This window comes from Haliotis rubra, unplaced genomic scaffold (assembly GCF_003918875.1).
Source record: "Haliotis rubra isolate DU_JTF1 unplaced genomic scaffold, ASM391887v1 Scf1481, whole genome shotgun sequence".
NCBI classification, from domain to species: Eukaryota; Metazoa; Mollusca; class Gastropoda; order Lepetellida; family Haliotidae; genus Haliotis; species Haliotis rubra.
In genome coordinates, this window is record NW_025765427.1 from 75,447 (window position 1) to 89,929 (window position 14,483).

At 43.0% G+C, this 14,483-nt stretch overlaps 1 protein-coding gene across 1 annotated transcript in view; it reads right to left on the bottom strand.

Annotated features, from left to right (window-relative positions):
* Positions 1-14,483, bottom strand: part of LOC124269862 (ras-related protein Rab-13-like) — a 52,256-nt gene that overhangs the window by 2,831 nt on the left and 34,942 nt on the right. Inside the window, exons 5-6 of the mRNA XM_046704913.1 lie at positions 6,824-6,901; positions 1,421-1,537 (exon numbers count right to left, since the gene is read on the bottom strand). Of these exons, the coding sequence (XP_046560869.1) occupies positions 1,421-1,537; positions 6,824-6,901 (195 nt within the window). The remainder of the gene's footprint in view (positions 1-1,420; positions 1,538-6,823; positions 6,902-14,483) is intronic.

Consider the following 14,483-nt stretch of genomic DNA (forward strand, 5'->3'; position numbering starts at 1 on the left):
TTTAACCACTAGACTACCCCACCGCCCTCGTGACATCAGACAGTGCTAGGTGTGTAAACACAATAGAAACTGTGCTGACAAATAAACAAATGCTTTCTAGGGTTCATCTGGCTCGGAATTTTCAAACAAAAACAGTGTCGTCATCAGCCCAAGACCCGACAGGCCAGTAGAGGCTGGCATAAAACAAAGCTCCGTCACCTTCAACCATCAAACTGCCCCCACAGTCCCTGAAGCGCATTATTTTGACTTCGCTCAACCCTTCTGCAATGCAAAACCCAGGAATACCTAGTTTCTATTGAGGCATCCTCCTTATCCACAGGGCTTGTATTTGGGTTAACCTAAACTAACTCCTGGGTCCATGCCCGTCGTTGTCGACTCACAAACAGCAACAACATCGACTCACAATACAGCTACATGGTTGATTCACGACCCCTATAGGACTACGTCGTCAACTCACATGCTGCTACATCGTCGACCCCCATACAGCTACATCGTCGACTCAAATGCTGCTATATCGACGACCCCTATAGGACTATGTCGTCGACTCACATGCTGCTACATCGTAGACCCCCATACTGCTACATCGTCGACTCACATGATGCTACATCGACGACCCGTATAGGACTACGTCGTCGACTCACATGCTGCTACATCGTCGACTCACATGCTGCTACATCGACGACCCCAATAGGACTACGTCGTCGACTCACATGCTGCTACATCGTAGACCCCCATACTGCTACATCGTCGACTCACATGATGCTACATCGACGACCCGTATAAGACTACGTCGTCGACTCACATGCTGCTACATCGACGACCCCAATAGGACTACGTCGTCGACTCACATGATGCTACATCGACGACCCGTATAGGACTACGTCGTCGACTCACATGATGCTACATCGACGACCCCAATAGGACTACGTCGTCGACTCACATGCTGCTACATCGTAGACCCCCATACTGCTACATCGTCGACTCACATGATGCTACATCGACGACCCCAATAGGACTACGTCGTCGACTCACATGCTGCTACATCGTAGACCCCCATACAGCTACATCGTCGACTCACATGCTGCTACATCGTAGACCCCAATAGGACTACGTCGTCGACTCACATGCTGCTACATCGTAGACCCCCATACTGCTACATCGTCGACTCACATGCTGCTACATCGACGACCCCTACAGGACTACGTCGTCGACTCACATGCTGCTACATCGACGACCCGTATAGGACTACGTCGTCCACTCACATGCTGCTACATCGTCGACCCCAATACAGCTACATCGTCGACTCACATGCTGCTACATCGTAGACCCCCATACAACTAATCGTCGACTCACATGGTGCTACATCGCCTACCCTGATATAGAGCCACAACGTCATCTCACAACGACATCGCCGACTCACTTTGTATCCCTTGTACGACTTCACTTGACGCTTCTCAACCATGTCGCACTTATTGCCGCAAAGGATGATGGGTATCGGCTCATATCTCCCGCGTCCACTGTGACAGTGCGCAACTTCCTGTAACAGGATTGTAGCACATTATAGATATTTAATATTTCAGTAAAAGAAGGTTACGTTTAACAACGAGTGCATTGTCGTTGCAGGCGTTGCTCGTGATCTCAGTCACTGGCTTTCATGGTCTGTTTTTGATAATATACCAGCCGTGAGTGAGTGAATGAGTTTAGTTTTACGCCGCACTCAGTAATATTCCAGCTATATGACGGCGGTCTGTAAATAATCGAGTCTGGACCACAATCCAGTGAGCAACAGCATGAGCAACGTTCTACGCTATTGGAATATGAGTGAGTGAGTGAGTTTAGTTTTACGCCGCACTCAGCAATATTCCAGCTATATGGCAGCGGTCTGTAAATAATCGAGTCTGGACCAGACAATCCAGTGATCAACAGCATGAGCATCGATCTGCGCAATTGGGAACCGATAACATGTGTCAACCAAGTCAGCGAGCCTGACCACCCGATCCCGTTAGTCGCCTCTTACGACAAGCATGGGTTACTGAAGACCAATTCTAACCCGGATCTTCACGGGTCTGTACCGGAATGAACAGGCTGAAATCTATAGCTCTAGCAGTCTATCTCAGAGTCTATGAACCACATTATTTTTCCGTTTTGGACAGTCCTTTATGCATTGCCATGACTCTAAACGAAGAAAAGCTACATTTCAAGATTGTCTATCTCATTGGGTTACTTTTCAATTTAAATTTAATTGTTTCTGTCAAAATTAAACATACTGAACAGCAAAAGAAACGCAAGTCTAGCTTTTTGTCAATTTTTTCAATAGAAGTTAACCAAAATTATGTCTAATCATGTATTCCATAGAAATCACTGTCAATTTAACAGCTGAAAGTTGCTGTTGACAATGAATTGCAATAGGTTCAAATTGATCACAGTCCGTCAAATGGAGATACCCCTGAACGCGAAAAGTGACAATCTCTTTAGTAGCGCGTATAGCCACCTTGAGCTTGCACACAGGCCGTGCAACGTCACCTCATTGAGTTCACTCGAGTCTGAAAGATTGCCTGAGGCAATTGGTTCCACTCAAACACCAATCTCTGTTCCAACTGTGCAAGTGTGAGTGGCTGTCTCCCTGCAGCAACCCTACGTCCAATGCCGTCCCAGAATGTTCAATGGGAGCCATATCCGGGGGGAAGAGACGGCCATGGAGGAACATTAATGTTGTTCTGAGCCAGATAATCCATCGACACCCGTGTTGTGTGAGGGCTGTAAACGTCGCTGGCGTTGTTGACGTGTCACTATTGCCTCACTATGGCCGTCGGCAGTGGATTCCAGCAGCCCGAAGACGACGCCCAATCGTATCGCTTGGCACTGCTCCCCTTGACCCATGAACTAGGGCTGATGTTACTGTTGCTGCTTGAGTTCGGTTCCTTAGGTGAGTGGCCCGGATGAACCGATCTTGCGCATGAGTTGTCACTCGTGGCCGTCCGGTACAGCCCAATTGTCTAGCTACAGCGGTTGCAGAGCTACCCCCGTGCAACATTCCCAATGGCCATTCCCCTCTGCTTAGTTGTTAGTCTTGGCATCGTTTGTGTGGCATGTACACCTCCTAGCATCAATACAGAGCCGTTTTTTTAGACAAACCTTTATGAAGGATACCTCAGAGTGAAATGCATGCTTTCCATCCAGAACCGTCGATGCACATGTTAAAATTATGGTTTTCCTGCACTGTGGGTGTGTTTGTGCGAATGTTTCGTATGGACGTCAAATTGCATGGCATCATCTCATCTGGGATCATTAAGTCACTTTACCATGAACGTTCCATAAACATGAACGCTTACTTGTATGAGATTTCATTTCTTCAAAACTTGCATTTCTTTTGCAGTTCAGTATATTTTCAGGCACTAAGCGTTAGTCTAAATCTATAGCTGACCCCGGCACTACCAGAAACCTGACTCTTATTTCAATCCTACCCAAAGATCCGACCGATTCACCCCGGCTCTTAAGAACTACACTGTTTGCAGTCAACTCACGTTGTCATCCTCTACTCTCGCGAGATCGGCCTGAGACTATCGGCCATATGTATCGGCCAATTTAATAGTGCTAATAGTGGCCAAGCTCCTCCCTCAGCTATTGATGTCGCTGAACAGAGTGTGGCGTTAAACGATGAGCAGACAATGTTGGACATTAAGAGTGGCCGAGGAAGTCAAGAGCCTGTTTATGGACGTAAGACATCCGATTCCGCCTCTTAAGGTATCCCAGCTAATTCGTACGGTCTCTTGTGTGCGATACTGTTTAGGCCATCAATAGTTTGTGTCTTATTCGCCATACTCAACCAAATATGGACAAAATATAATGATAAAAAATATAATGATAAAAATATAATGATAAAAAATATAATGATAAAAATATAATTATAATGATAAAAATATAATGATAAAAATATAATGAAAAAAAATATATTGATACAAATATAATGATAAAAAATATAATGATAAAAAATTGTAGGACGTTCCTCGCTTCTTGAGTTACCTTTCTGATGTTTTAAGTTTATAAATCTTTGTGGCTATAAATTAAATTATGACGAAAATGGTCTTTTTTCAGTAAACATAGCTGGAGAAAAATCAAGTTGATATTTTTGTACGATAGTGGCATGGTAGCACTTTCTTTTACCTGAGACTGACTGAGTAGAGGAGTGGCCTAGTGGTTAAAGCGTTCGCCCGAAGACACGGGTTCAATTTCCCACATGGGTACAATGTGTGAATGATGTTGCCCGACATTATATTGCTAAAAGCGGCCTAAAAACATACTCACTCACTTTACTGAATAGTGAGTGAGTGAGTTTGGTTTTACGCCGCTTTTAGCAATATTCCAGCAACATCACGGCGGGGGACACCAGAAATGGGCTTCACACATTGTGCCCATGTGGGGATTCGAACCCAGGTCTTCGGCGTGACGAGCCAACGCTTTAACCATTAGGCTACCCAACCGCCCCAAATGCAGATACGAAACCTTTCCACCATTTCACGTCGGAATAAAACTTAAGAATTACAGAAACAAAATACGGAGAGCCTAATAGAAAGTGGTACTTTTCCTTTCGCTCTGGAATTCTTCTTCAGGTTCCACGTTTAACGAAATAAAGTTCGTTTGTGTGTAGATGAATGCAACGTTTGTGATTTAATCCCTCGTCCAAATCCATGACATATTTGATCGCCTCCTTGGTGTAGTGGTTAGAGCGTCTGCCCGGAGAGAGGAAGGTCGCGGGTTCGATCCTCGACCGTGTCAAACAAAAAGACGTTAAAATATGGTACTTGTTGGTCCCTGCCTGACGCTCGGCATTAATGTGTACAACAAGGACTGGTCTGCTCGGAGTCGGAGTATAATGTGTCTGAATGCGGCATGGTACCTCAGTCAGCTAGCACTATAAACCAGCTTAAGTCTGGACTAGTACAAGCAGCCACACATACACACGCATGCATTTCGTCATGTGAGCGAAATATTCTTAAGTGCGACGTTAACCCCAATTTCACCTCACCTAACCTCGTGACATATTTGATAGATTTGTTTATTTAACCGCATTCAGCCACATCCCTGCCATGTGAGGTTGGTCTGTATATAATCGAGTGTGAGTCAGACGATCCAGTGATGAACGCCATGAGCATCGATCTCTTCATATTAGTGAAGGGGCCTAGTGGTTAAAGCATTCGCTCTCCTCGCTGAAGACCCGGGTTCGATACCCCACATGGGTACAATGTGTGAAGCCCAATTTCAGTGATATTGCTGGAATATTTGCTGAAATCGGCGTAAAACTAAAACTCACTCACACCCATAACATTAAACGTCCACTGATTCAACTGGAGGTCAGGTGAGGTGAAATTGGGTTTATCGTCGTGCTTGAGAATATTTCGCTCACATGACGGCGTGCATGCGTGTGTAAGTGTATGTGCGGTTGCTTGTACTAGCCCACACTTAAGCTGGTTTTATAGTGCTAGCCCACTGAGATACCATGCCGCAGTGAAGCATGAATACCCCCCTCAGACACATTATACTGACTCCGAGCCGACCAGTCCTTGTTGTACCCACAACAAGTACCATATTTTAACGTCTTTTGGTATGACGCGGTCGGGGATCGAACCCGCGACCTGCTCTAACCACTACACCACGGAGGCGGTCGATTCCACTGGAGTACTGTTCAATGTATCGTCAACCAATGCTCACTCACTCTGCCAATAAACTGAAATGCCGTGATGTTAATGAGACTGTTCAAAGCGGCTCACTCCATTTCACTCACTATAAAACATAAAACTAGATCACCTTGCAAGACCGAATAATCAGAAACAGCCTAAACTCGTTTTCTCTTTCGACGTAAAAATAGTTATTCTAAATTATTTGTAGCCGTTTCTGTTGCTACCGAAGCAGATGTTTCTTTCGATAAGTTTGCTTCCCAAACTCTTGAAATATTGGTCAAGAGAGTCAAATCCAATTCTCCAGAGAAAATCGGGCAAACTCCCAGATTATGAAACCTGTTCCAATCTGTGAGCATCTGTCAGTACCGCCAGCAAGGTGAAAGGCTCTATCAGAGCACGAACATGATTGGTGAATGTATAACAACAGATGCACGTGCAACCCGTGCAAAATAGAAATCACGACTTGCCACCTGTTCACGGATGGATCGGTCCATTAAGGTTTAGGGTAAGTTGATCACTTCCAATTGTGTCGGGGAACAGTTGTTGGAAGTGCCACTTTTCCCAACTGGCTTTGCTGGGAGATTTCCGGTATTTTCAGCCAAACATCTGATCTCTTTCTTGGTATAATTATCCGGGTTAGAATTGGTCTTCAGCAGTCCATGCTTGTCGTAAGAGGCGACTAACGGGATCAGGTGGTCAGGCTCGCTGGCTTGGTTGACCCATGTCATCGTATCCCAATTGCGTAGAACAATGCTCATTCTGTTGATCACTGGATTGTCTGGTCCAGACTGGATTATTTACAGACCGCCGTCAATATAGCTGGAATATTGCTGAGTGCGGCGTTAAACAACAAGCCAACCAATCTTGCTATAATTCCAGATGCAGAGTTTTGATTTAAGCAGAGGCAAAGTTGCGTCACCAAGACGTACAAGAAAGTTAAAGCTGATTCTTCGATTTCCGGATTTTCCGTGCTTGTGTTTTATGTAAGTTAGCACCGTGCTCGTGGGGTTTACAAAAATGTTAAACATCAAAGACGGGCATCACTTTAGGCTGTGCCAAACATTAAACCAACATGCCATGAAATACATGAAAAATCCTTCAAAACGACAATTAACACCATGTCACTCACATTTGGCAATACTTACATATTGTATACTCGAGATCCAGTACGTGAGATGTGAAAATGATTCGAAATTTGTGACGTCATACACGAGGACAATTCCCTGAAATGAGAAAAGATAACTGAAAGAAAGTTTTTTATCGTAGCCACAAATTGAGAAATATTTCACATGGAATTCCAAGACCATTCCAGGCATGTACATCCATATTTTGTGAACCGTATTTCCTCTGACAAGCCCCCGGGCGCATATTTTTTCAACGGTGCTTATTAGAGGAAAGACAGTATTTCATGTCTCCATTTAGAAGTGGTAATCTATGTCTGTGTATTAATGTGATATATGTGAACATAAGCTGACGTGTAAAGGAAAATACACACTAGGTGTTTGGGGATTATCTAAAATACACACTAGGTGTTTGGGGATTATTTAAAATACACACTAGGTGTTTGGGGATTATCTAAAATACACACTAGGTGTTTGGGGATTATCTAAAATACACACTAGGTGTTTGGGGATTACCTAAAAACACAAACAACGCCAATATTTTGAAAAGCGTTTTGAACCCCCCATGAAGGTAACGGTTAGAATCGGTCTTCAGCAATCCCTCCTTGTCATATTAGACGGATAACGGGATCAGGTGGTAATCCTAGCTGACCTGCTTCATGTATGTCGTATCCCAACAAGATCGGTGTTCATAATGTCAATCCCTGGATTATCTGGATTAATTTGCTAAACAACAAGCAAACTAACAAACAAAATCCTTCAGATACGGTCAGGATCATATTTCATTGGACAGTGGGTACAATGAGTGACGCCCATTTCTGGTGTCCCCCGCCGTGATATTGCTGGAATATTGCTAAAAGCGGCGTAAAACCAAACTCAGTCAGTCAGTCAGTCATTGGACGGAAATTGCCTTTGTTTCTGGAATGGGATAACAAAAATATATTCAAGCGAGCGAGTTGTCATATCTAGGGGTGGGTATTGCAGAGAATTTTCATATTGCGATATATTGCATTGCGAAAGCATATATTGCGATATGTATTGCAATATATTGCAAGAGTTTTTTTAACAGAAAATACTATTAAACGAGATAATGCTTGATATATAAAGCAAAAACGCAACAAACTCACTATGCTTGACTAAGCTTTAATAAAAACCTTTAATCATGACAAAATAATAATGTAAATAATATTTGGCACAAATGAAACAAGGAAATATCCGAAGATTTCCGAAGGCATGTCGAAATATAGGTTTTCGATCAGCGTATGCAATACTTGTCGTTTTCATGTCTGAACCGGTAAATACCGGTAAACGGGTTATATTGCGCAGCCCTAGTCATATCTAAAGGAATATTAATGGAACGACAGCTTAGGACTGACAGCTAATGAGGAATATACACAGTAATATTACATTCGTAACTACTTGTCCCTTTCCGTAACTGAAAGAAGCAGGTAACGGAAAGGGACGAGTAGCTACGAATGAGTGATATTATAGATAGGAACGACAAGGCAATTACGGCCGAGCATAAACATACAATTCCCCACTTCATCAGCGACATGTCAGCGGGCACGATGATCGATGCCCTGCCACGATCCGCTTATATCCTATTCCACTCATTCACTTTCATACTGCCTATTGGGGCGGTGGGGTAGCCAAGTGGTTTAAGATCTCGCTCGTCACGATTAAGGTTCGAGTTCGATTCAAAACATGGATTTGATATGTGAAATTCATTTCTAGCGTTTTTCGTTATTGGTTCTCTTGGTTTTATCAATGATTTTCCCCACAATCTTGTTCATCTCAGAGTGAGTGAGTGAGTGAGTTTAGTTTTACATATACCAGCAATATCACGGCTGGGGCCCAGAAATAGGCTTCACACATTGTACCCATGCGGGGAATCGAACCCGGATCTTCGGCGTGACGAGCGAACGCTTTACCCGGTAGGCTACCCCACCGCCCCGTTTATATCAGAAATGGCATTGTCATTGGAAACATCAATGTCATCATGAGTGAGTATAGTTTTACGCCGCACTAAGCAATATTCCAGCTGTATGGCGGCGGTCTGTAAATAATTGAGTCTGGACCAGACAATCCAGTGATCAACAGCATGAGCATCGGTCTGGGAACCGATGACATGTGGCAATCAAGTCAGCAGGCCTGACCACCCGATCCCGTTAGTCGCCTCTCACGACAAGCGTGGGTTACTGAAGATCAATTCTAACCCGGATCTTCACGGGTTGTGAGCAAGCCATGCATCGTGTATATGACTTTAAGATAAATGGGATAAAACACAACAAGTGAATTAATGGTTTTCTACATGATTAATTATTCATTTACGTTGGAAACCGTTTGTACATTTGAGGAGCGCTTAATACCCGCCTCAGAGATGCTCAGTGGCGTTGCTAGAACAGTGCTCAAAGCGGAGTAAAACCCGAATCACTCACTCACTCAGTGGCGTTAAGCGGGGCTGAGGGCAAATTATACACAAAGCGCTAGAAGGATTGTCTCGCTCAGTACCCCTACAATTAGTTAAAACAACACACAGCATTTACCTGTCTGACATAATGAACTAACCCAAAGGGGAGATTACAAGTGGAGCATACCGTGTGAGATTAAGCTGCACAGAGTATACAGAGGAGAAGGGAATAAGATTGTGCTGTTGTTATTAGGGTTTTAATAATTCATTTTAAATAATTGAAGTGAAGTAAATGCTGAACTAGGTTCCTGGTGTGGATAGTGAGTAGAGAGAATTTGCAAATCGTAATAATATCAGTTGTAATAGTGTTGGAGATAGTGGACTGAGTTAAATACAAAATGTAATTTCAGATGATTTGGGGTGGTATATACCAGGGGCGTTCAAAAAGTAGTCAGCCTAACTATATTCCCCATGTCCAATGACCAGATATTCAAGCTGGCATTGTTTACAATATTGAGATCTGACACTTGTGTGACCATTGCTTTTTATATTTTATGCACTTTAATGTCTAAGTTTGATTCTAGCGGACTTATGCCTATCTAAAACACACAAAGTGTTTCTTTCATATTTTGTTTAATGAAGCTTGTGATGTATTTAGTGCAGATTTCGCAAACTACCAAGATAAAAAGTGAAACAAAACGGGGGATCGAGAGGCTGGAACATGGCAAAACCAATTTGCTTGAGGTTGATAGATAATATGTAGAAAAGTAAAACATAAAAACATGTATTACGTTATGACATTATGATGTTTAATGAAGTTAATTGAACCTCAAGTTCAATATTATTGAACTTTTGTTAAAATATTTTTGTCATAATATGAATATCTTATCCCACCGGGTACCCATTCACTGATGGGTAAATAGATGTAATTTATGAACAAACTCACTTGCCTAAGGGGACGTGTCACGTGTGTTTCATCGTGGGGCAGTACTGACGTTCCAGAAACTCTCAGGAGTCAAGCTGCCAAATACCGTCACCCATCCAAGAACACTGCGTGACCAACGCTGATTAACTTCAACTGATTTATACACTTCCCAGCGCTCAAAGTAGCTACTAACCCGGTAGCCAAATGTTAGCTGATTGTGAATCGGGCCAGTAATAAACTCTGTCAAAAAAAGAAACGCAACCCCTGTCCTCAGATATGAAAAATTCGTTTGAATGAAGTTATTGCTTCCAAACTAAATGTTATTCGAATGTATTGAAATTATACACGTAATTAATGAAGATTACCATCCAAACAACTGCATTTGTACGCATAAGTGTATTTTATTGCTTATTCCGTCACAACGCATGAAATGACCCTCATGGTGACTTCGCACAAAAAAAACACATACAAATCATGAAAATGGCAGTTAATGTAGGGGTGTATAAAAGCCCATGTGCTTTCGTATTATATTCATTCATTTGTCGCCGAAAAGCTGTGTGAAAAATGCCACGATTGAGTGCTGCCGACCGAAATATCGCCATTGGTCGTGTTCAAGCCGGAGAAAGTTTTGGAACTGTTGCACGGCACCTAAATGTTCACAAAACAACGATATCCCGACTTTGGAGCCGCTACAACAACTTCAATTTGACCAACGATCGCCCGAGAAGTGGAAGGCCAAGAATCACGACCCCCCCTTCAAGATCGGTACATCCAGGTCCATCACCTGCGTAATCGGCATGCCCTACCAACCGTGACTGCCACACAAATACCAGGTTTGAGGAGAGTGTCAGCTCAAACGATTAGGAACCGTCTAAAAGAAGCGGGTTTACGTGCCTGTAGACCAGTTGTTGGACCTGTACTACGCCCCCTACATCTCCGCCGACGACTCAGGTGGTGCAACAACGTAAGGATATGGACTTTACAAAACTGGAGGCGCATCTGGTTTTCTGATGAATCCCGTTTTCTTTTGCAACATCACGACGGAAGAAAACGTGTGTATAGGAGACGTCATGAACGTTTTGCGCCCATCTGCGTCCGACAGGGGACAGATTTGGCGGAGAAAGCGTTATGGTTTGGGGATCCATCTCATACAACCAGAAATCAGACTTGGTGATCGTTGAAGGAACCTGACAGCCCAACGTTACATCAACCACGTATTACAGCCTCACCTTCTCCCGATTATTGACCAACAGACACAGATTTTTCAACCAGACAACGCCCGGCCTCATACTGCACGTGCAACAATGAACTTTCTGCAGAATTCCAACGTCAATGTCTTGCCATAGCCCTCTAAATCACCAGACCTCAACCCTATTGAACACCTGTGGGATACTCTGGGTCGACGCGTACGTCAACGTCAGCCGCCGCCACAGACGCTGCAACAGCTCGGCGTTGCACTGCAGGAGGAGTGGAGAGCCATTCCCCAGGAAAGAATCCGGCGTCTTATCCGTTCTTGTCCAAGGAGATGCCGTGCAGTGATTGCAGCTCGTGGTGCTCATACGAGATACTGAGAAAGACGCCCCCCTGGTGACAAACTGGTGTCTGTGAGATGACTTTTGAAATGACAATTTTAAACATGCCCATCTTGGTTATTATTCTGCCAAATTTCAGACTTCTGTCTTAAATAATAACAATGCTGTGTCGTCTTAAAACTTCAGATCAAAATCTCTAAAATACAGGGGTTGCGTTTCTTTTTTGACAGAGTTTATATTGCTAAAGCTATCCCGCCTGGCTAGCTGAAAACCTCAGATAGAAAGGAATCTTTTTGTGTTTGTTTGATATATATTGTTTCCAAGGGGGGACAATAACTTATCATCTTCAATTACCAAACATCACACCAATTCTGACCGATGTGCATTTTGATATTGATATAGATATTTTGCAGGGCCAGTGAAGTATGATGTGGGCTGGCACCATTTTATTTAACTAGCCCTCCTGGCCAGTGCCTTTTCAAAATTAATTCATACACTTGCACTACCACAACCAAAATTAACCAACATTCTTACGCCAGTGTTAGATCGGAGTGTTGAAATAGCGTAGAAATAGTTCATAGTTGTGGGTTTGAATTAGGGAGGTTCTTTATCACTTGTTCTTCTGTAGGGTTAATATTGTTTCACAATTGTGAATAATTTCTAATTCTGGGCAGAAACTGTCACCATCAGAGGACCGAATGACTGTTACATGGTATGAAGTAGATTCTCGTACATCACTAAATACAACTGCTGTGATCACAACACAGCAATTCTGCTACAAATTGAAAGCATTTCAATAATTCAGTCTATCTCCATGTGTTATCAGGTACGATGTAAACAGATCGATAACACACCCTTCATCCCCAGACCAATACACAAAGAGTTTCCGGTGGTCATTCCAGCGTCCAGATCCATCGCCTGACCACTCCAATAAACAACAGCATTTAACCCAGCGGTATTCAGATTTCAATACGCCATGCGTGGTCAAGGCAGTGAGTGACTATTGGTCAATCTGACAAATGCTATGCGATCATACAAGGTCGGTTCCACTCTGTCGCAAAGTGATAACCTGACTGTCTCCTCCACTTACATCGGGCATATTTCCTCCACTTACATTGGGCATATTTCCTCCACTTACATTGGGCATATTTCCTCCACTTACATTGGGTACATTTCCGCATACGCAAACAAGGACCACTTCACATTCCTTCAACATAAATATTCATTTACCAACGATACCTACTCCAAAATGTCAGCTCCATATGTGCGTAATTACAGAACACATTCACCAAATATACTCCTCACAAAATGTTAAGCTACACACATTTTAAGTCTCATTACATTTTCATTTCTTGAAATTGCAAATCATGGAATGATGCAATAGAAAGGTGAAACCTATGTACACACGATTAACAAGATGAAATGAAATGGTATTGAGCAATAATAGACTTATAAATCATCAAAAGCTTGTAGCCGTGAAACAGTCGTGCAACATGTGCTGCATTGATGGAGCAAAATGTTAACATTAAGTTTCAAGTCAGTCTTGGACAGTGAAGCAGTGTTCAGTAACGCGTATGACCACCATGAGCACAAATGCAAGCTTCTACACGTCTTTGCATTGACCAAATGAGCCTTTAAAGTTGCTGTTGTGGAATGTTCTGCAATTCTCTCTGTAACGCCCTCTAGGTCATCTAGAGCCTGGGGGTGAATATGGAAACGGTAAACACGACTTCCAATAATGTCACAAGCATGTTCAATGGGATTAAGTTCAAGTGACCTTGTAGGCCAGTCCATATGTGTGATGTTGTTGATCTAAACAACATCGTTAACAACACTTTCTCAGGCATGATCATCCATGGACGGGCATTATCATCCATAAAAATGAAGTTAGAACCGCTTGTTGTGCCAGAGGAATGATTACAGGTAGGTTTACACCGATCAGGGTGCATGTGTCAAGAGTGGAGCTCATTCATGCCACTCATTTTGCATGTTGTTTCTGATTGTGGTTGTGTTCGGGTAATGATGTCGATGTTATCAGATAAATCAATTTGATAGTCACTAAAGCTTATGTATTCTTTGAATATTTACCTTTCAGTAACATGTAGGCAAAAATCGCTATCGAGATTGATAAAGATATAACACTGAAAATACTTGTTGCTTAATTTTTTGTGAGGAGTATATGCCGACGGGGACACGGGCGGCCCAGTCGTCTTGGGCCATGAAATTTGCCGTGCAGAGTTAGGCATACCAGAATCCTCTGTGTATTGGAATCCAGGTTCGCCTGAGTGAGTGAGTGAGTGAGCATGGTTTTACGCCGTTTTTAGCAATATTCCAGCAATATGACGGCTGGGGACACCTGATGGGCTTCACACATGTTACCCATGTGGGAAATCGAACCGGGTCTTTAGCGCAACGAGCAGAGATTGTGTTTTTAACAGTGAGCCGACACGATGTGCTTTAACTATAATAGTGTTCAACCATTCCCACTGTCTCAACTTCTCGTCAATTGTACGGAATTCCCCAAGCCTAAACTCTACTAATTTATTCGACACGAATGTTTAGCTGAAATATTTTTTTCTGCGGCGATAGATAGCATTCACTCTCTCACTAAAGTCCCATGTCTAAACGAGTGAGTTTATTTGTGCGCCACACTCAGCAATATAACAGCTAAACAGTTTATATTGCGGCCATGTCTAAACGAGTATCTGCTTATAAAGAATTTCTTATGAAGAACAACACCAATGGTGTGAACTCAAATTGTGGGGTGTGCTCACACTATCGACCACCTGTTTTCCTGGTTCATTATCAGCAATGTTT